We start from the raw sequence: 21,179 nt of genomic DNA on the forward strand, positions 1-21,179 counted from the left end.
ATAATGTTGTTGTTTTAACCACACGTGTGTCTTTGTTTATTTTTAGTTGTACAGTAAATTTCAACTGGACGTTAAATTAAACAATCTGTGGACTCTGTTCCGGAACAAAAAAGGCAAAAGACACTTGTGGAGTTATGCTGACGTATACGCCTCGAAACACAGCTTTGAGGGGTATTCTTCCGCCGCCACCCGAAAATGTTGGTCCTCCTCCAAGTTGTACACACTTTGAAGGCCTTGAAACATTGAGGTCTCTCTGTATTCTGGAGGCCCATCAACAAAGACCGCATAGTGTCCTCAGTTGTGGCGCAACACATGGACGGCATGTGTGTGTGTGTGTGTGCGTGCGTGCGTGTCCCTGCTGGGACTCCCAGGCGCTTGGCTCCCACGACGAGGCTTTGGGTCTTAATTTTTATATGAGGTCACTTCATGTGTGTGTGTCACCCTCTCGCCCTGTTTTGGGCCAAAATAGCCCGACTATTGTGGCCGCGGTTGAATAGTGAGCCTCATTGTGTTGCCTTGGGGGAGACCGTAAACACTGGGCATGTATGGTGGCTCGGGGGTCGTGCAAAGGTGAAGAGGAGCTCGCCGTTTACTCCTCGTCTTCTCATTCGGCTCGGCTTGTTAACGCTGGCAGTGAGAGCGCCTGCTTTCCTTTTCTCTCTCTCCTTCTTTCCATTCTCCCTCTTGTTCTCCCGGCTGCTATTATGAGAGGCATTTTCTCCTTTGTTCCAGGCACTATGGTGCATCTGGCCTCAGATACAGGCACGTCGGGGACAGGAAGCTGGCGGGAGAAGGAGGAGGGAGTTGGGGTAGGGTGTGGGGTGTGTGTGTGTGTGGGTGTGGGGGTGGGGGGCTGTCCAGTATGGGTCGAAACTGGACTGACACTTTCCACCAGAGAAGGGAGGCATGATAAGGAGTGATAAAACAGGCAGAGTAAGCAAATATATGAAGGGGGGAAGGAGACATGACATTCAACAATTTTCTCTATGAAGTTTTGTACGTACAGCAGGAAGAGTGCACAGTTTAAAAACATAGATTATCTATCTGTCTGTCTTTTGGCGTCATTGGCGAAGTATCATGATGCTTTTGGCAATGGTGACAAAATATTGTTAGGCTATCAGACTATCATGATGCCATCTGTATTGTAGGTAAAGTATCGTGATGCCATTTGTAACGCTGGCAAAAGTATCATCAACTATTAAAATATTATTTTACTTTCAGAATTGTTGATAAAATATCATGATGTATCATTGGTCAAGTATCACAATACTGTGGATATTTCACTGTATGATGATTTTGGTATATTTGGTATATCATTGGTATGGTTGGTGCCCTGCAATTGCCTGGCAACCAGTTCAGGATGTACCCCGCCTACTGCCCGAAGCCAGCTGGGATAGGCTCCAGCGCCCCCGCGACCCTTGTTGAGGACAAGCGGTTAAGAAAATGGATGGATGGATGGTATGGTTGGTAGAAAATTTAGGGAATATTATTGCTATTAAATGCAACATGTGTGGTGTTTTTTTTTTTACTGTAAGCCGAATATGGTAATGATATCAATATTTTTGATAATATATGGCATGACGGCCATGGCTCAGGGTGTAGAGACGGTCGTTCAGTAACCAGAAGGTCGGCTGTTCGTTCCTCGCGCTCCCCAAGTCATGTGTCCTTGTGTCCTTGTGTCCTTGTGTCCTTGTGTCCTTGGGCAAGGCACTTCACACACATTGCCTCCAGTGCTACTCACACTGGTGTATGGAAGGTACAAATGTTTGGTGGTTGTAGGGGCCGTAGGCGCGCACTGGCACCCACGCTTCCGTCAGCCTGCCCCAGGACAGCTGTGGCTACTTAAGTAACTTACCGCCACCATAGTGTGACTGTGTGAGTGCATGTATAATGTATCCATTGCAATGTAAAGCATCTTTGAGTGTCTAGAAAAGCGCTATATAAATCCGATACATTATTATCATAATCAATATCACGATAGTGTGTTAATGGTGGCAAATTACAATGATGCTATATCTATAGTAGGTGAAGTATCATAATATTTTCAGGAACTGTTAGCAAAATATTGGGATGATATTGACATTATAGGAAAAGAATTGTGAATATATTAGTATCATTGACAATGTATCATGACACTATGATTTATTTGTTAACGATATGTGATATCACTATCATTGGTAAAGTAATGTGATGCTATCAGTATCGCGAGCAAAGCATCACGATACTTTCAAGATTGTTTGCAAAATGTGATTGTACTGGTATTGTTGATACAATATCATGGTAGTATCGTGATCCAGTCAGTATCATTGGTAAAGTATGTTGCCAAATTATTGCGATACTATGTATTGTCTTGAGCAAAATATTTAGAATGATATCAGTTTTGTTGGTGAAGTATCATGATACTAGCGGTATTGTGATACTTTTTCACTGATGCTATTGTTTTCTATGGATTTTTTTTTTAAAGAATTGTAGTAGCTACAAGGAGGCATAATAAATGCAATTTTCACGTTACTCTCGTAAATGGAGGCAATACTTTTATGTAGTATTGTATGTACAGTAGTAATGTTGCTCTCTAATATGACTCAGATTTTCTGTCTTGTTTTGTATGTTGCTGTCACAATCTACTTGGAACAAATACTGGCTTTCTGAGAAGTGTGCCAAAAGCTTCCGTCCCACATCACCCTGTTTGTGGATTTGATGTAGGAGTACGATGGTGTGCCACGCAATTGCACCGCGCAAATTTGCAAGTTTTTTTTCTATGAATACTGCCCCCGCCCTCTTAAAAAACTATTTTTATATGGGGCCCTAATATGCTGTCGTACAGGAGAGAATATAAAAAGGAGGCTTTAAAATATATTAATGGAGGGGGCTTGGGGGGTGGGTGTTGAGGGGGGGTGGTGTTAGGAGGTCAACAGTTAGCCAGCGCTGGCCCGCAGTTGACCTTGTGAAAAAGGGCCCGCAAAAGAGAATAGTTAGAGGAATGCTCCTCAATGCTCACATATCTCCCCCCGTGAAACAGGCCCCCGTCAGGGAGGGCTGGTGTAGGGCAGGAGGAAAGGGGAAGGAGAGGGTGTTGGTGATAAAACTCCAGACATTCCCTCATTTGATGGTGTTCTGCCATGTCAGTGCATTCTCGCATTCCTCTCGCACTGTCCTCATATCCCCAAAACAGACGCAGAATTCCCTTACATTTTGGTCCAACAATGTTCAAAAAAGCCCCCAAAGACAGTTTTATGAAACAACGTGAAATTTTCCCACAAAAAAGTTTCAAGAAGCCATGTCTGAAAAGATACAGGAAATCTGTCATTTTGGTTTGAAGCAGCCATTTTGCATCATTTCATAGGGGCCTTCAAAATTAAACTTTTCCTTTTCGTAATAGTTTAAAAATTCAGCCCCACCAGCTAGTGTGATGTACATAGGTACATGAAATTTGGTGAGTCTGTCTATCATGAGTCCACCCACAAAAAAGTCTCAAAAAGCAAGCAAGGTCTGAAAAGACACATAAAGGCTGCCATTTTGGTTCATTCATAACTTTAACAGAACTGAATATTTTGAAAATTCAGCCCCTAAATCTAGTTTAACTTGGCAACGTGAAATTTAGTAGACACATCAATCATAAATTGAACAACAAAAAAGTCTAAAGTAGCCATGTCTAAAATGACACGGAAAGTCATCAATTTTGGTTTAAATTGGTCATTTTAGGGTCAAAGATGACATCTCCTACCGAAAGATTTAAAAAAATCCGCCCCTAAAATACGTTTCACATAACCAACATGAAATTTGATAAATGTCTTCATCATATGTAGACCCACAAAAAAGTCTCAAGAAGCCATGCACAAGAAGACACCAAGTCTACCATTTTGGCTTACAGTCATCATTTAACAATCATTTTGATAATTTCCGCCGGTCAATGAAAGACAAACTAAATATCTTAAACATTTTTCATCTTGCTATCAAAGTTGAAGGACTAGACAAATGGGCGACACTAATTGTTTTTGCCCAAGCTTGATGACTCGCCAAACTCAAAACACTAATAATTCAATTCAATAACTCAAGCTGCAGATTTGCGCAAAAGTTTGTCTTCCTTATTTGGAGGGATGGCCCTTAATCCTTCACTACACATCTCGTGTTTGTTTTTTCTTTGAATTTGCCAACAGTTTGTATTCAAAATGAGACATGTCCCTTCAGTAATGAGGGGTCAAACGCGTCCCTTTTGTTTTGTTCCTCTCCTCCTGTTGCTCTCCGGGGCCCGGCCCTTGAAATACTCCCTTTTCCTGGGGACTTTTGTTTCCTTTACTTTTGGCTAATCCTCCCCTTTTAAGACGTGAAATGCAAGAGTCCGGCTGGGGGCAACAGCAGGAACACATAAATCAAGTCCCCAAATCCTTGAGTGGCTGAGCTCTCCTCGGGGTCATCGCACTGGTCAAAGGGTCGATTCACCAGGGGTTGGGTCACAGCAGGTCAGTGAGTGTGTGTTTGTGTGTGTGTGTGAGAGGCGATGGGAATGAACAAACAGATATAGATTTTTACTATAGTTACTATTATATTTGAATATTTTTTATTTATGATGATATGGCATGTCACATGGTTAAAGGGAAGTTCCTTGTCGTAGTATTTTTTTTGTACGTCTTTTTGTCCATAAGTATACTCACTAAAGTTCACTACAATGTTTGTATTTTTTTTTATTCACTTTTCAACATTAAAGAAATTTAAGATACTTACATTAATTTGTAATAATATTTGTTTTTGTGTATTTTAAATATGTTTCAGTTGTAATATGATCATTTATGGACAATTTAGTGACATTCAAAAGGCTTTCCTGGGGTTACATTTTTACTTGCAATACAAAAACAAAATAAAAGATGATTTTCAAAAAAACATATTATTATAGTTCCTAATAATGTGAATGTGATATAATGTGAATATTATAAATGAATGGTCTTCACTGACTTCAATTGAAAGGCCCCAATATGTTAATCCTTGACTCTAGATTAACCCCACTTTACTATCAGTCTATTGGTTGAGCCCGCCTTTCCTAAATTAGTTTTTCCCTTTTCCTCACGCTTCCCTATTACGTAGGAGTTATAGCGCCACCTGTCGCTTTTGCTTGACAGTATCATTTTTTAACAGTTTTTTACTTACATAGCAATGTGTTTTCATCTTGAGTTACAAGCTTTTCAAGGTTGTTTTAGCAGCTCTTTTAATCTTGATTTCTCTCTTTTTTCCCCTCCTCCTCCTCCCTTCCTCTTCCTCTGCCTCCTTCAGGTTCATCAACGCCAGGAGGAGAATAGTGCAGCCCATGATCGACCAGTCGAACCGTGCAGGCAAGTCTTTTCATGTTTCTAACAAGTTGTTTGGCTTTTTGGCTCCGGATCTCCTTTCTGCACTCTCCCTGCGAGCTTGTCCCCATTTGTGGCCCTTTTAGGCATCGGTTATCCCCCCTTTACATGGCTTAGTTTGGGCTGCTGTAAACTTTATTACCTGTAATAGGGGTGAGAGGTCAGGGCAGTATTAGGGGCCGCAGTAAAGTTCAAAGGCATCCAAAGGGACCGAGATCTTGTTTCTGCTCCAGTTGACCCACTGACGGCCTCGGTGGGAGCTAAGTGGATTTCTATGAGGGCGTCACAATGGGCGAAGCGGTCTCGGGTTGCACTTATTCTCAGAGCGCTCCCGCGTCTGTGCGGACCCCTGATTTATGACGTGCACACTTTGGCTTCTCCAGCCAGGTGTTTGCGTTAAAAATGCAACAATATCCAAGCATAGCATAATAAAAATAGTCTAGGAAAGAAATGTGCACCACTAAACAAAAACTAAATCATCTTGTTGTGTTTATTTGGAATAGCAAGAAGAAGAAAAAGAGTGCAAAAAACGCTAACTAAAGACAACAAGGTTCCAACACCTGTTGGAACCTTGTTGGGCAACCTGAGAATAGATAAAGAAAGAAAAGAGAGTAAAACACAATGACAAAAGACATTAGTAACACCTGTTGGAACCTGTTATAAGACAAAAACAACAACAAAGCTGATTAGAGAAACTGGAAAATAGAGAGCAAAAAGCAGCAACAAAAACCTTTTGGAACTTGATCGACAACCTCAGGATAGTCAATGAAAGAAAGGACAGCAAAAAGCAAAGAACAAAAGACAGCAGCAACATGTATAAAAAGAAAAAGAGCTAAAATATATATATATATATATATATATATATATATATATATATATATATATATATATATATATATATATATATTTTTTTTTTATGTCAAAAGACAAAAACAAAACCATGTTGCAACCTTTGGCAACCTGCGGATACATGAAGAAAAGAGCAAACGGCATTAACAGAAAAACAACAATACCTGTTCGAACCTGGTTGAACGAACCGGCTACAAGTCAAAGAATGAAAAAAGTGCAAAATCAATACAATACTTTTGGCACCATGTTTAGAGAAAGCAGAAAAATACCAAAAAAGCATCTTGAAAACCGTACAAGATGAACAAGACAACAAAATGATAGAAGGCAACAAAAACAACATCTGCTGTGACCTGGTTGGGAAACCGGGGGGGGGGAAGAAGGCTGGCTGGAGGTTTTGGTGAGGTGATGGAATGTGAGAAAAGTGAGCCATTATGTGAAAAAATACACCTCAAAAGTTACCCAGAAGCTCCTTCCATTATTTTCTATGACGGGAATCAATGTATGGGTTCTCCTACAGCGATTGCTCATGCCTGCATCCATCCTGCAGACTGGAACTAATTCACACTGGCTGCTAATGCACACACACACTGTCCACAAAGTCTTTTAATGAACTACTGCTTTTTCTTTTTTGAATGGGGGATTGTGTAAACTTGTAGTGTGTGTGTGTTGGTCAAAGCTCATTAAAGCATTAAAGCCCACCCCTGGAGCTTAGCGGTGCAAAAAGTCTGTTACAAGACAACGGGCGCTCCTGCTCCCGCTCGTGCGTGCAGCGGTCGGCAGATGATCTTGCTTCGGCCACTGAGCCTTAATTAAAAGCGCTAATTGACCACTCTGAACCACCCCCCCCCCACAACCCCCCCACCCCACACACTCCTGCTTATTTCCTCCCTCCTCCCTATCTCCTCCATACGCACACACAGTAAGTCAAGGAGCTCCCTATAATCCAGATGGCCAGCCGATGGGGGGCTTCGTCATGGACGGCCAGCAGCACATGGGAATCAGACCACCTGGTGAGGCTTTTTTGTCGTCTTCCTGTTGCCGCTCACCTGCCTTCGTGCATCATATACAAAACGCCGATTACATGTTTAAGATGGCGCTAGGCTGCGACCAAATGGCATGATGTCATCGTGTGATGTTATAACATGGAGACCCAGTTACGCTAATAGCATGATGTCATAGTGTGAAATTGTAGCAAGGCAACACAGTAGCAGTCCACTGCGTCATAGTACATGACGTCCTAGCAATTGTTAAAGTCATAGCTTAAAATTATAGCATTGATGTTGTAGCATAATGTCGTAGCATGGCATCGTAGAATGAGTGTTAGGGATGCAACAGTATCAAAACGTCCCAATATAATTATTATCACGATCTTGTGGGGAGGTTGGCGATATAAAAAAAACTTGCAATATTGTAAGTATGTAGTTCACAATTCTCTGTTTGGCTGAAGCAAGCCCACCAAAAATGTGTTGACTTAGTTGTGCGGCTTTTAATATCGTAGCATGACGGCAACGATATTGTGGCAATTTTAAAATCACAATATCGACGTTATCCTTACAACCCTATCATAGTAGTGTAACCGCTGAACCGTTAAATTTAGTGTAGCATTTTAGCATAACATCATAAGCATAGCATCATAGTGTAACATCGTAGCATAAAGTCGTAGCTTGGCATTGTAGTATAACGTCATAAGATGAATTCGCAAACTCAACATCATGCTTGCATGCTAGAGTGATGTCATATCATGGGATCATACAGTTGCCAGTCTTCGGGATGGTGCTAAGCAGACAGTTACGTAAATATAACAACATAGCATGACATGACATCATCGCACAACATTGTCATCATAGCGGACGTTGTAGCGTGACGTCAAAACACGGCAAGACTTTTTTGTTTGTTTGCATTGTATCCTATTGACATGTTTTATTGTGGTGTTCCTCAGGACCAATGAGCGGCATGAGTATGAACATGGGCATGGAAGGTCAGTGGCACTACATGTAGCCCCGCCCCCTCCCCGGGGCCGACCAATCGCAACAGCGAGCCGAACGTAAGTCTGCAATCTTATCCTCACATAAGTTTCCATTGTTTGCTGTGTGCTGGCTGTTTTAATTGCACACAAAATAATGGATTTGAGGGTTATCTCTGAGATTAGGGTCTGACGAGAGATTATTAATGATTATTTATGAGATTTCGGGTCCTTGATGTACCCGTCGATGGTACTTTTTGACTATATTTAAGGTACTTTAAGATACTTGAAGTATGTTATCTTAATGATGTACCCCCTTGTGCCTTTATTGCACACAAAAGGTGATTTGAAGATGCTGTGAGATTTAGGGCCCTACACAATTTGATTTGGGAATTATTTCTGAAAATTACGTTCCCTCACTTTGCAGTTTTTCATAGTAGGTCAATTTTTGCAGTTATTTCTCTCCCTCTCCATCCCTTCCTCCCTCACTCGCTTGTCCTCAGGCCAAATGGACTTGCATGTCATTCCGGGACGTACTGTACAGTATACGCCGCGCTGTCGCTCGGGTCGTCTCGTGTTTAGAAAACACACGTGAACATCTGCCAAATATAAAGACATATCAAATAATTGTGTGCGCACGGATGTATACGTGCATACGTGTGTGTGTGTTTGTGGTAATAGGATTACTGCTGGCACGGGAAGGGGTAACGCAAACTAGTGCAAAAAATGGAGGAGGGGGAGGTAGCCAGCAGGCTATGGAGCTTAGCGGGGCCTAATTGACTTCATCCAAATTAAATATGCCGTCAGCGGAGGTGTGACCAATGGATTTGACTTATTCAGTTTACCAAAATGAACGCCATTAACCCCTATGCCAAGTGTGCCGCTATTTTAAAAAAAAACAAAGAGGCTCATGGTGATGAGATGTAGTTACGGAAACACTGTGTAGGTTTTGTGTGTGTGTGTGTTGGGCGTGTCCAAGCAGCTTCAGCTTCTCTCTCTCTCTCGCTCTCTTGCTCGCTCTCTCCTGGTCGCTGGTAGCAGCTGCTCGTCTTCCCAGCAGACGTCGCTTTAAACAGCCTCAATTTGCCTGCTCAATCCCATAATTGGGCCACCAGAGGAATCCTGGCCCAGCCAAGACAAGCAAGAAACATGGAGGGAGATGAGGAGGGAGAGTCAATGAAGAGGAGGAGGAGGGAAAGATGGAATGGGCCAAAGGGAGGAAGGAAGGAAGGTGGGGGGTGAGGGCTTACAGCTTCATCAGATTCTATTGGTGGGGCCTTTTCTAGGTCAATTAAACGATGAAAGTCTTTTGTGGGCAATTAAATTAATAGCGTATGATGATTGGGGGGGGAGGGGGGCAAAAAGTTCATTATGTATTCCAAGCATTTTTCATTAGCTTCTTCTGCTTCTTGTTCATTGTAGTCTTCATCGCCACATTGGAGCCAATTAGTGTTGCTTAGTGACGTTCCACTTGGAGCTCCCCACCCCTTGTGAAACAATACACCTGTCAGCAAGTCGGACAAGTCAAGCAGAAGACAGAGAACCCCCCCTCGCTCTTTGAACGCCGCCGAGGTGACTCACCATTGGCCCCGTTTGCCGTTGCCAAAGACACAAGCTCCAGACCCAAATTTGGCTTTCTTATTCTGCAAAATGACATATGGATGATTCATAAAAACGTCTGGCAGGAGCTCACAAACTTCTTCAAGCTTGCACTCCTCAATACGCAAAAAAAAAAGGAAAAAAAAAGACAAGTCATTGTGTTATTTTTAATAAGTGTTTGAGTGTGTATATATAAATGTGTGTGTGTGCGTGTGTGTGTCAAAATAATCACGTTATCTCGATTAACAACCGCCCCTTATTCGGAAAGCCTCTACTGAAGTGAATTCCAGTCATGACGCAGCAGAAACGTCCACGTCCAAACTACCCAAAAGAAATGCACTAGAGCTAGAACACACAATGTTTAAGGGGCAGATTGTTGGCGTAGAAGAGCCATTTGGACTGTGTAGCACTTCCACCCGTTCCCTGCTTTGAAAGAACACACTCGGTTAGCCGTTAGCAACGAGATAGGTTGCTCCAGCTCTCTCTCCAAGAGGTGTCCATGGGGACTCTCAAATAGCAGTGAGAGCCGAATGGACGCTGTCTTGTCAGTTGGAGTGACCCCAAGCCACTTGATCTTTAAATATGAAGCGAGTTCTACCCAGCAACTGCACAAAATAGCTCGTAAGGGTTAAAGTGAAAGAGAGAATGTGTTCGCTTGCAGTAGAGCAGCGTCACAGCGCATCCGAAAACTTAACAAAATAAAAGCGTTCAACGTCGTGAAAAGGAGTCACTATAATACAATTTAGCCGTAATAAATTAAATTATACTAAGGTACTTCTTGTTTAAAATTAGATTGCTCTTAATATGGAAAGAACACGTCAAATGTTTCTGGTTCCTTTGTAGTAAAGTTGTGTCATTTATTTTTGTAGTAAAGTTGTGTCAATTATTTACAATGTGCATCTGTATTGGACTTAACAAAATAAAAACATTTAATGTTGTGCAAAGGAGTTTATCAGTAATAAATTAAATAACAAAGCATATATTTGTGGGGACTGGGGTCAAGTTGTATTTTATTGTTTTAAAAATGTGCATATTTTCACAAGGTACTTAATGTTAAAAATTAGTCAGCTCTTAATATAAAAAGAAAAATGCACTGAGCTGTCACCATTGTCTTACAAACGCAATTATGCCATGTAGTGATATATATATATATACACACACACATTTATATATACACATATATATCCATCCTCGTTGATTCGGCCCCTGTGGACCAACATGGGAAGCCTTAAAGCTCTGTGTATTGATTGACTTATTTGTGGAAAACCTTATTAGCAATTTGTGCTCCTCTGAGCTCTTTATTGGGACGGGACTTACATTGACTTCACGTGCATCGACTCTCGCAGTAAGCGTGTTCTTGTTAAGCGCGCCGACCCACGTGCAAAATATGGATTTTTCTTTTATTGCCACATTTACATGCTCTGCTTTGCCACCACGGGTGACCTTTTTTCTAGAGGAAAACAATCTTAGAGGGGATTTTACAAACTGTGAGGCTTCACAACATCCTTAAATCTCAGTTTTAAAGCTATTATGCCACAAATACAATAAATGTTCATATATTTTCACCACAAGACCATTTTTTCGCACTGCCATACAGTCAAGACCAGTGACCTTCGGAGGGGCAGGTGCTCAAAGTAAAAAAAAAAAAGGGGCACATGATAATGTGCCTGGCCTGTACTGTCAACTCACTTCAAAGCCATGTCATCGAGCCGCTGTGTGTGGGGCGGGGTTGAAAAATTGATAGTAGGTGTGTGTATGTGTGTATTCGTGCATGTGAAAAAAAAATCCGTTGTAAAATTCTTAATTGAAATAATGGCTAAACAATAAATCACACATGATGAAACTGTTATTTTTCTGCAATCACCCACAAAAAAACAGTTTTACCATTTGTGCATGAATAATCAATTATGAACAACAAATTTACATAAATAAAAAAGATTGAGTAAAATGTACATAAAGGAAAAATGGCGGCCGGTCGCGAGGAGCTCACGCCCGAGCCGTTTTTTTCAAAGACCAAAAGCATCACTGAAAGAGCACATTGTTGACGACGATGATCATCATCGATGATGAAGATGAGGGTGGTGACGCCGTGGTTGGGAAGGATTGACGCGGCAGTAGAAGACGTTAGATGGAGCTAGATGGAGGAGGGAACATCAATGGCGAGCGTTTGCAAGCAGCTCTACACTTACAAGACGAAAGGCATCGACCAACGCTAAAATAGTACATTGATGACGATGATGATCATCATCGATGATGATGAAGGTGAATCCGAGCTTGACGGCGAAATTGGAACCGCTGACGCGGCGGCTATGACGGTGTCGTAACGCGGAACGCAACCGAGCACGCGCAGGCGGACGTTCGATCGGACGACGGAGAGTGCCCCGAGTCCAATACATATTCATCGGAGGAAGTGTGTACAGTCTGCTACTTGCTTTTTATTCCCCGGAAAAAAAGGCCGTCAAGAAAGTGTAACGTTTGCACGCAAAACGGACCAATGCGAAAGTGAAAGTAAACTGTTGTGCGAGTCCTGGCGTCTCCTTGCACGCAGGAGAGCGTTACAAAAGGAAAAACTGTATTTGAAACATCCACATAATTGTAAGTAGTACCACAGTTGCACACATTTGTAAATAGTTTGCGAAATTGTTTTGTCAAATTGTTTTGTCAAATTGTTACACTGTTGAATGGAAATAAACGTATTTTGCAATCAAAAAACACTTTTTCATTGTTGGTGAAAGCGTTTTACAGAAGTAAAGCACTATTTAGGTGTTTGTGGCATCATTCATGGACAAAAACAAGTGTACAATTCACTAGAGTGCATGAAATAACATCGTTTCACAAAAAGCTCTTTTTCTCCGTTTTTTGTTTCAAAACAGAGCATTTCGGTGAAAGTAACCATTTTCTATTGTTGATTACTGAAGAACGGAATAAGGTAGAAACAAACTTTTTTTTCTGATGAAAGCTGAGAGTCCAATCTTTCATTTGGTAGTATGTGTGTTTCCATAGTCCAAACACAACATTTTCTGTGGACCTTGAAAGATCACTCAAAATGCTTAAATCGGCTGGCAGTGGGGACAACCCGTTTCTGAAAACGTCTGGCAGTGAAAGAGTTAATATAGTGCATGTAGCGTAAAAAAATCTTATTTTACATTTAGCTTGACTCAGGTAAGAGCAAATGCCGTTTACTGTTTTTCTGTGTAGATTGTCAATCTTATTGCAACAAGCTTATTACTCAACAATTAACTGCCACATCTAGGCAAGCTAGACTGTTCTTGAGAAAACACTGTGATTATATTTTATTTGATTCTTCGATGTCCCGCTTAGGACCTCACTCTAGCCGCAAACCCCACAAATGTAAAAAACAAACCCGAGTTGTTGGTTATAATAAAAACAAAGATCATGTAGCAATTTCCACAGATACTTATACAAACTCCTAACGCTTGTCAGCCGTGTGAAAGTACAAGAAAACATGTAACTATAGTGTTTACATGATTAGCATAAATTCTATCTCTGCCTCGTAAGATCCGCCTGCCTTGTTGAGTTGGAGAGCTGACTTCAGGAAGAGGGTTGATTAAAATTCTGAGTCAGAGGTACGAATACCGACACCGGGGATTTTTGCTGTGGTGAAAGTGGATGGGAAGGATCGTGGTCTTTATTAAACTGAGGGGAATGTGTCCCCGCGTCCTCAGTGCATTATATGACCTTGGCTTTTGTTTACTGTGAGTGAGACGGATCGACCAACTTACCGACGGCAGGTGCAGCGGCGAGCGACCTAGCTTCGAATATCTTCAAATAAGAGCGTGTCTCGTGGTATGACGTCATCTTCGAGGATCTCGTGAAAGATATCGTAATAATAATTTAATTCATGTACATTATGTTGTTGAATTTTTGTTTTGACAGGCAACAAAATGACTTTCTCACACACACACCACAAAAAAAAAGGACAAAGGGGCACTTTGGGCATCTGTGCCTGGGCACCCATACCCAACCCCCCCACCCTACTCTGCACGTGCCTGGTCAAGACTGAAGTACTACTGTTATTGGGGAAAAACACTTTTTATAAAAAAACAAAAATAAAAAAATTATGAGAAAAAAAATCGAACGTTTTTGTTTTTTTTACAAAAAAAATAATAAGTCTATTTTTTTAAAACAAGAAAATACTACTTTTTTCCTATGGAAAAAATAAAACATACAAAAATACTATTAATAAAAATATATATTTATATATTTTTTAATACTACCGTTTTTTTTCTGTGAAAAAATATAACCTTTTTCCTCAACAAAATGTTGACTTCATTCATGAGAAAAAGACTCCAAAACCTTTTTTTTTAAAAAACTTTTTTTAAGCAAAATATACAACCTTTTTCACAAAGCAACTTTTTCATGAAAAAATAAGTTTTTACACAAAAAACTGAACTTTTTTTCCACAAGAAATGTATCTTTTTTCCACACAGAATACAACTTTATTATTCTCCTAAACTCTGAAATAAAAATTTTGGTAAGATTGCTGCATTTTTACTCCCTACAAATACTTTATTCTCAAAAAACATTTTCCCCTCAGCAAAATATTTCTTTATTTGAATAAATTAGGTACTTTTTGGTAAAAAAAAAATAAATAAATAAAAAAAAAAATATATATATATATATATATATATATATATATATATATATGTATTTAAAAAAATAGCAACTTAATTCCAATAAGATTCTTATTTTTTAATGGAAATAATCCTATATTCTCCCAAAAATTAGGACTACACTAATATTGCAACTATTCCCCCCCCCCCCCCCCCCCCCCCCCAATGACACACATACACACACATTTCCATAGAATGACAACTTTTCCTCATGTACTTCTCACAAAAATGTCTGTTGTCAAATAAAATGAAATAAATACTACTTTATTCTTGTAAAATTACCTCTTTATTTTGGTGAAAAACATGAACTTCTGTTTCCCAAAAAATACAACTTATTTCCCTTGAAAAATAGTACTTTATTCTCATATGATTACAGTTTTTTTTCTGGAGAAAAATATGAACGTGAACAAGGAAGTGATGAAGTGCAATACATCCACATAGGCTGATGTAGGAGGGTGGCGTTTGGGAGTGGAGCTCGTTTATCACATCGAGTGGATCGTTTGTGTTTGCTCGCTAAACTAGCTCCTACTGCTAAAGTAGCATTAATGACGTCACCGGATTAGCTTGGAAAATAAACTGCTCTGAAACTTCCCAGCAGCAAGAGTGTGTGCAACGCTTCACGTCAGCCGCTATCTGCTTTCAGCTGTCTTATCACATTGCCAACATCTTCCTGGAAATCTGAGGTCGAATTTCATTGGGATCATGTGCAAAGCAGCCTTGCGTCACTGGCAGCCCTCAAAACAAGACCAGCCCACGGAAGTCGATTTTATATACTTAATTGAAGAAATGCTTTAAAAGGCTTTAATTATAGGTTTTGGGGGGAAATCTTATTTTTTATTCTTGGTGATAACTTCAGTTATGTTGCCAGCTTCTTCCATTTGTGTGCAGCATAACAGATAAATGCTGCTGCACCATGTTTGCTTTGATGCATGGCTCTATTTCCTGGTAGGCCACAAGGATCACGATGATGAGGATTATTGACCGTGTGTTTTGGTGTGTGTGTTCAGGACCGCAGGGCACAGCAGGAAGTCCCCTGTCACGCAGAGGCGTCCGTACGGATTGAAGGGGACGGGATCCCCTCCGTCCCGACCGCAATGCCGACCATCTTCCTTCCTGCGCACTTCCGGAACCCCTTCCACTTGTTTATTATCACCCGGCGGCCCGTCTTTGAGGCTCCAAGACGAGCCCAACCTCCCTCCCCCAAGTCTGGGCAGACCAGCCCCGCGCCCCGGTTTGCGGCCGCCGCCCACTTCCGGACTCTTTTGAGACTTCCTGCGACGCTCCTGGAAAAACTCTTTGCTGCACAAGCAGGACGACGGCTGGAGACGGGCGCCAGGACAGGCCAATGTCTGTAAATCTTACAGGGCACTTGAGAAACTAAAAAAAGAAGGTGCCCAGTTAAAAAGAGAAAATAAGTGAAAAATCAAGAGAAATGCGGCCGAAGGAAAGACGTGGGGAAAGTATAAAAAGAAAAGTATATGCTGGTTGTTTGGGAAGCAAGTGAGAGGAAATAAACTGTCAAGTGGTGTCAAACCATGCTGGACTCTCACAACAACTATTGTAAATGCTATTGTATTGTTCTGCATATTATGTTGTTTCTAATAGAGTTTAAAAAAAAAAAAAGCCTTAACTCTTCTTTTTTTCCCTTCCACTTTATACACACACGTGAATTGCTATTAGGGATGTGCATCTTCCCGATAAAAGACAATTTGATACAAATGCATAGCAGTACAAGTGATACAAATCTACACCATATGTTGTCCAAAGAACTTAATCTAGCCTCATATTCACTTTTTTTAAAACATATTGGAGCGTACCAACACTGCAGCCAACATGCTAATGTAGCTGCATCAAACAACGGAAAGGGTTTTACTCTTTTACTCTAAAATAACTTACTTCAACCTCCACGATCCCTTGCTGTACACTCGCCTAGGGTGTGGGTATTTTTTTGCCTTTGGTAAAGTTTTAAATCTATCGGTTTCACCCATCCATGTCATATCTGTTGTACCAGCTAGCTAGCGCTAAGCTACAGTGAGAGGGTTCGCCTCTACGATCCAGCCTCCAAGTTTGCAAAATCCTTCATGCTAGGACGGTGTCAAAGGCCAACAGTGAAGAACGACGAAATGCATAGGTGACATTTATTGACTAATTGCATAACGATTTAATAAAAAGTAGTGATTCACACAATGCTTTTGCAAATAAAATCCAACTTTTTGTCAAAATGACAATTTTTTTTCTGAATAAAAAAAAACATTTTTTTCCACTCAAAGAAACAGGACTTGTTTTCTTTCTTTTTTTTTTTGTGTTTTCAAGGGGGTGTTTTCAAAGGGGTTGGGAGTTGTTTCTCAAAAAACTCAAACTTGTTTTTCCATGAATTTTTCCCCCTTTTTTTTAAATTAGAAAATATTGTTGGAAGTTGACTACTTTTAATAATAATAATAATAATAATAATAATAATAATAATTTCTTTATTCTTGGGGATTTTATTTATTTAGTTGCTTTACCACTTTTTCAACTGAGATGACTATCCCCCCCCTTGACAATGCCACTTTCCCCCACACAAAAGTTCAAATGTAAAAAAAAAAAGTTTTCAAGCTGTTTGGAGACATGCTCTTTATATTTAACAACAACTTTGTGTGACTTTAAAAATCCCCAATAGCAGGCATCCAAAATATTCTTGAAAGTAAACTGGTGCGTGTGCGTGTGCGTGTGCGTGTGCGTGTGCGTGTGCGTGTGCGTGTGCGTGTGCGTGTGCGTGTGTGTCACGTGCGTGTGTGTCACGTGCGTTGAGCGTTTCCATCTTCTTATGGAGACATGCTGCACCTTTGGCACCTGGTGCCGAACTTCATTGTCATTTTTAAGTACCTGGCCATCCTCCCGCCGTTAAAACGTCTCGGCAACTTTTGATGAAACAAATTCGTTTTAGTATGTCCCAAGAACAGATCGGCACGTTGCGAACAGAGTTTGAGGCTTGCTTTGGCTGCCTGCTTTGGAGCAGAGGAGGGAAAAGGCCGTTTTGGAGCGCCGCCTGTAGGGAGGCCGCGGGACAGTTCAGGCGCGGATGAGAAACTCACGCTTTGGACGAGAACTCTCGTCTCACGAGAACTCAGTCCAATAAATTGAAACTGAAAGCCAAAATTCGAAGGATCATGTAATTTTCTAATGTATAAGAAATGTCCCTTTCCAGTGGCCTGATGTATTACGGAATTATCACTAAACTTTACATTCTGAATTAAAGACTCAATCAAATGTAGAAAAAGTTATTTTAATCACCTTGATTACTAATGCATATTTTGTTGCAGTTTGAATTTGTTTATGTAATTATGAATTTATTCAATATTTATCTTTACAGTATTTTATAAACATGTTTTATGTGTTTAATCTTATTGGTCTATAAGACTGCAGTGTTTTTATTGCTCTGACGTCATTGTTTTATTTCCTATATTTTCCACTTACATAAATAATGTACTTTCAAAACAAACATATTTTGCAAACGAATCATCAACAGTGGGAATGTGTCTTGGAGGGGGGCGGTAATGCATACGTCACACACACATTGCTGACCTACATTTCAGCGTGGTTGACTTTCAAAGTCGTTTCACTATATGGCTGTCATTTTATTATTTTAAGTCTTTGAAAAAGGGCAACGCTCAAGATGTAGGCCTATATTGTTTCATTAAACATACTTTTCTTTTTAGGTGCGCGTGGATGCAAGGCCCTGTGCATTCCGTTGTCACTTCATTAGGTACACCTGCTAAGTCGAATTTAAAAAGGCTCCCTAAAATATGAATGGCCTTTTTGAAAGGGAAGATTAATTACTGCATTTGACTGAACGATGCTCGTAATGAGGCAGCAAAATGTCACAAACAGGAAGCAAACATCAAGCAAAAAGAGGGGGGGGGAGAAACTGCCACAGTTTAGACAGTTTTGATATAGTTTTACAGTTATTTAAACATCAATCATTTGGCTTGTGAGAATAATTTAATACAGAAAACGTGCACCATTTCAAAGCTTACTTTTTCTAATCTAAAACATGACTTGGGGGACTTTTTTTCTTCATTAAAAATAAGTTTTCTTGAAAATGCACTTGCACATGTTCATTGAAAAAAGACAAATTGAATATGTATTATCTGAGAAAAAAAAACATCTTGAAAAATGCAACTTTTAAGTTTTAAAACAATATACATACATATATTCTATTATTTTCACAAATATTGCATGCAACATAATCTCCAATTTCATATAAAATTACTGTTTTCTTTAAAATAAAATTATTACTATGTACATAAAAAAAGAAATGCTAAATGCTTTTTTTAAACAATACAGCCCCCCACCCCCCAAAAAACAAAAAAAAACATTTGTATAAAATGTTTTTTTCAATGAATAAATAAATAAATCAAAACGTTTCCTTAAAAGAAAAACTATTTTCGAGAAAAAAATTATTGATTTTAATTTATGTAAACACCCCCCGCCCCAAAAAACTAATCGTTTGTTTGTTTTTTCTTGAAAAAGATGATTCTTAAATTTTGTTTTTTAATACAGCATGGAAGAGAAAAAAAAGGCATATTTTGGTAAATATTATTCTTGAAAAAAAATCAGGACAAAAATTTACTTTTGACTTTTTTGTCAGTTTTTTTTTTTTAACAAATATGAGGGCAAAGCTTGTTCTTGAATAGCTCTATGTGACTAATTATTTTTGTAAAGTGAGCATCTCCAAATGTGTGTGTAGTGTTTGCTGGCGATGTCAATGGATGGTTTCCAAGGTGCAAGTGCTTCAAGCGTGAGCAAAACCTGAACTGGTCGTGGATGGTGTAAGTTTTGCAAAGCTTCCTTTGGCCAAAGGTCAGGCGGCCGGCAGCTGCCTTTGAAACAAAAGGAGCCCTCAGAAATTGGAAAGGAGGCCGTGGGCTGGGAGGGGGCCATTTTGGATGTCATCTGTCTCCTCAGCGACGGGCCGCGGGGCGGGGCCCTCAGGTCCCCCCCTCTCCAAAGCCCCTCGGGCCGAGCGAGAATTGTTTGCAAGGTGGCTCGTTTATCAGCGTCAACGCATAATGATGGCCCTCCCGCTTCTTATTGATGTTTGTGATTGCGTTACCTCATTGGGCCGCGATCGATGGAGGCGGCGGGATCGCGGGGGCACGACTGCGCAAAAGCAAGAGCAGAGCTTTGTGATCACGCTCATGGCCAGCCCCATCTAAAATATTTGGATATGTGTGACTTTCTTTGTGGCTTTTGCAACTCAATTCTGGATTATGGGTCGAGTATAGCTACATCGATCCCCATTCTTAGCTACTCCCTAAACTTTCCATTTTTATGGGTGTGCAGATGATAAACAAATGCAAAGGTTTAAAATTAGGGTTTCAATGCACTGTTAGGATTTTTAGTTTATGTTTCAAGCCTGCATCGTTAAGAGTTTCAAGCAAGTGCTAGGGCTTCAAAATAGTGTTTCAACTCTAAGGGTTACAAATTAGAATCATAATCTTGGGTTTGGGTTTTTAATTTGGTCTTCAAACATGATAATGGTTTCAAGGTTTTCAAGGGATACAATTTAGAATTTGAAGCCAGGAATAAGATTGGAAATTTGTAACCACAGTTTGGGTTTTAAATTAGGCTTTCAAACCTGGGTTAGCATTTTAAATTTAGGTTTCAAAACTGGATTAAAGTTTGAAACAAGTGTTAGGGTTTTAAATCTATCATAAGGGGTTAAATTAGGGTTTGAATCCAGGATTAAGATTTCAAATTAGGCGTGACAACTAAGGTTAGGGTTTCAAATAAGGGTTTCAATCAAGAGTTAAGGTTTCAACTCAGGGTTGGGATTTCAAATTAAGATTTCAAACCAGGGATCGGGTCTCAAATGAGGGTTTCAAACCTGGGTTGCAGTTTAAAGAGTTTTTAACAAGTGATAGGGTTTCAAAACAGGGTTTCAAGTCAGGGTTAGGGTTAGGGTTAGTAACTTGAAGAAGCTGTCATGTAGGATAAATCTGTCAAAGGTTTGACAGCGGCCGTGCATGCATGTGCTGGCGTCCCGGGTTCGGCATTTGGATGCACAGTGCCGTCATTGAGCGCAGGCCGGCCAGAGGCCTCCCAAAGTAAACAGCGAGGGGGCACGTCTGGGATTGGGGCAAGGGGGGCTCTGGGGTCTTGATTTCAGCATTGTTCTGACAAAGTGCCTCTCCACCCCCACTGCTCTTAGTGACTTGTTTATGTGCAACTCTTGCGCACCAAACACACAATGCTGATGGCCCAAAAAGTCGAATTCGAGCAACACACATGCAGTTACTCAATAGATGGATGACATCACCAAAGCACTTGCTACTTTTTTAGGCAAGACTAAAAAAAAATATTGGATTTTCTGAAGATACTATTTAAAGATTGAGTTTATCAAATTGTGCCAATAATAAAGACTTTCATGGCTTGTGGATTTGTTAATTTATTTCATTTTCTATTTCTAAAATATATTGTGTTTATGTTCTCTGCACTCACGAGCTAACAAGCTTACAATCTTGCTTGACCATGGCAAGGTTGTCCAATATGTTAGCACCATGGCCGGTGCTATTGCGTGTTATTTACCACATAACAGTAACACAGACACTTAACAAAGTTAACTGTATATATTCGCTTACTTATATAAGCTGACAAAAAAGCAAGCTGACGAGCTAATGAGCTTGTTTTATCACAACAGGGTCATCCAATACATCTGTGTGGTCTAAAATTTACAACACATTTTATTTTTACTTCACAGTGGCTTTAAGCACAGGAAAGGTCCAGTTCAATCTTTTTCTTTGCTTTTTGACT

The 21,179-nt window shown here is 40.2% G+C and overlaps 1 protein-coding gene across 1 annotated transcript in view; it reads left to right on the forward strand.

The window, feature by feature from the left end:
* The window catches only part of meis1b (Meis homeobox 1 b), a 95,641-nt gene extending 78,990 nt beyond the window's left edge, over positions 1-16,651 (forward strand). The window contains exons 10-13 of the mRNA XM_077581638.1: positions 5,266-5,324; positions 7,109-7,198; positions 8,128-8,232; positions 15,392-16,651. Coding sequence (XP_077437764.1) covers positions 5,266-5,324; positions 7,109-7,198; positions 8,128-8,186 — 208 coding nt within the window. The 3' untranslated portion in view covers positions 8,187-8,232; positions 15,392-16,651. The remainder of the gene's footprint in view (positions 1-5,265; positions 5,325-7,108; positions 7,199-8,127; positions 8,233-15,391) is intronic.
* Positions 16,652-21,179: the final 4,528 nt, after the last annotated feature.

Source organism: Vanacampus margaritifer, chromosome 12 (assembly GCF_051991255.1).
Source record: "Vanacampus margaritifer isolate UIUO_Vmar chromosome 12, RoL_Vmar_1.0, whole genome shotgun sequence".
Lineage (NCBI taxonomy): Eukaryota > Metazoa > Chordata > Actinopteri > Syngnathiformes > Syngnathidae > Vanacampus > Vanacampus margaritifer.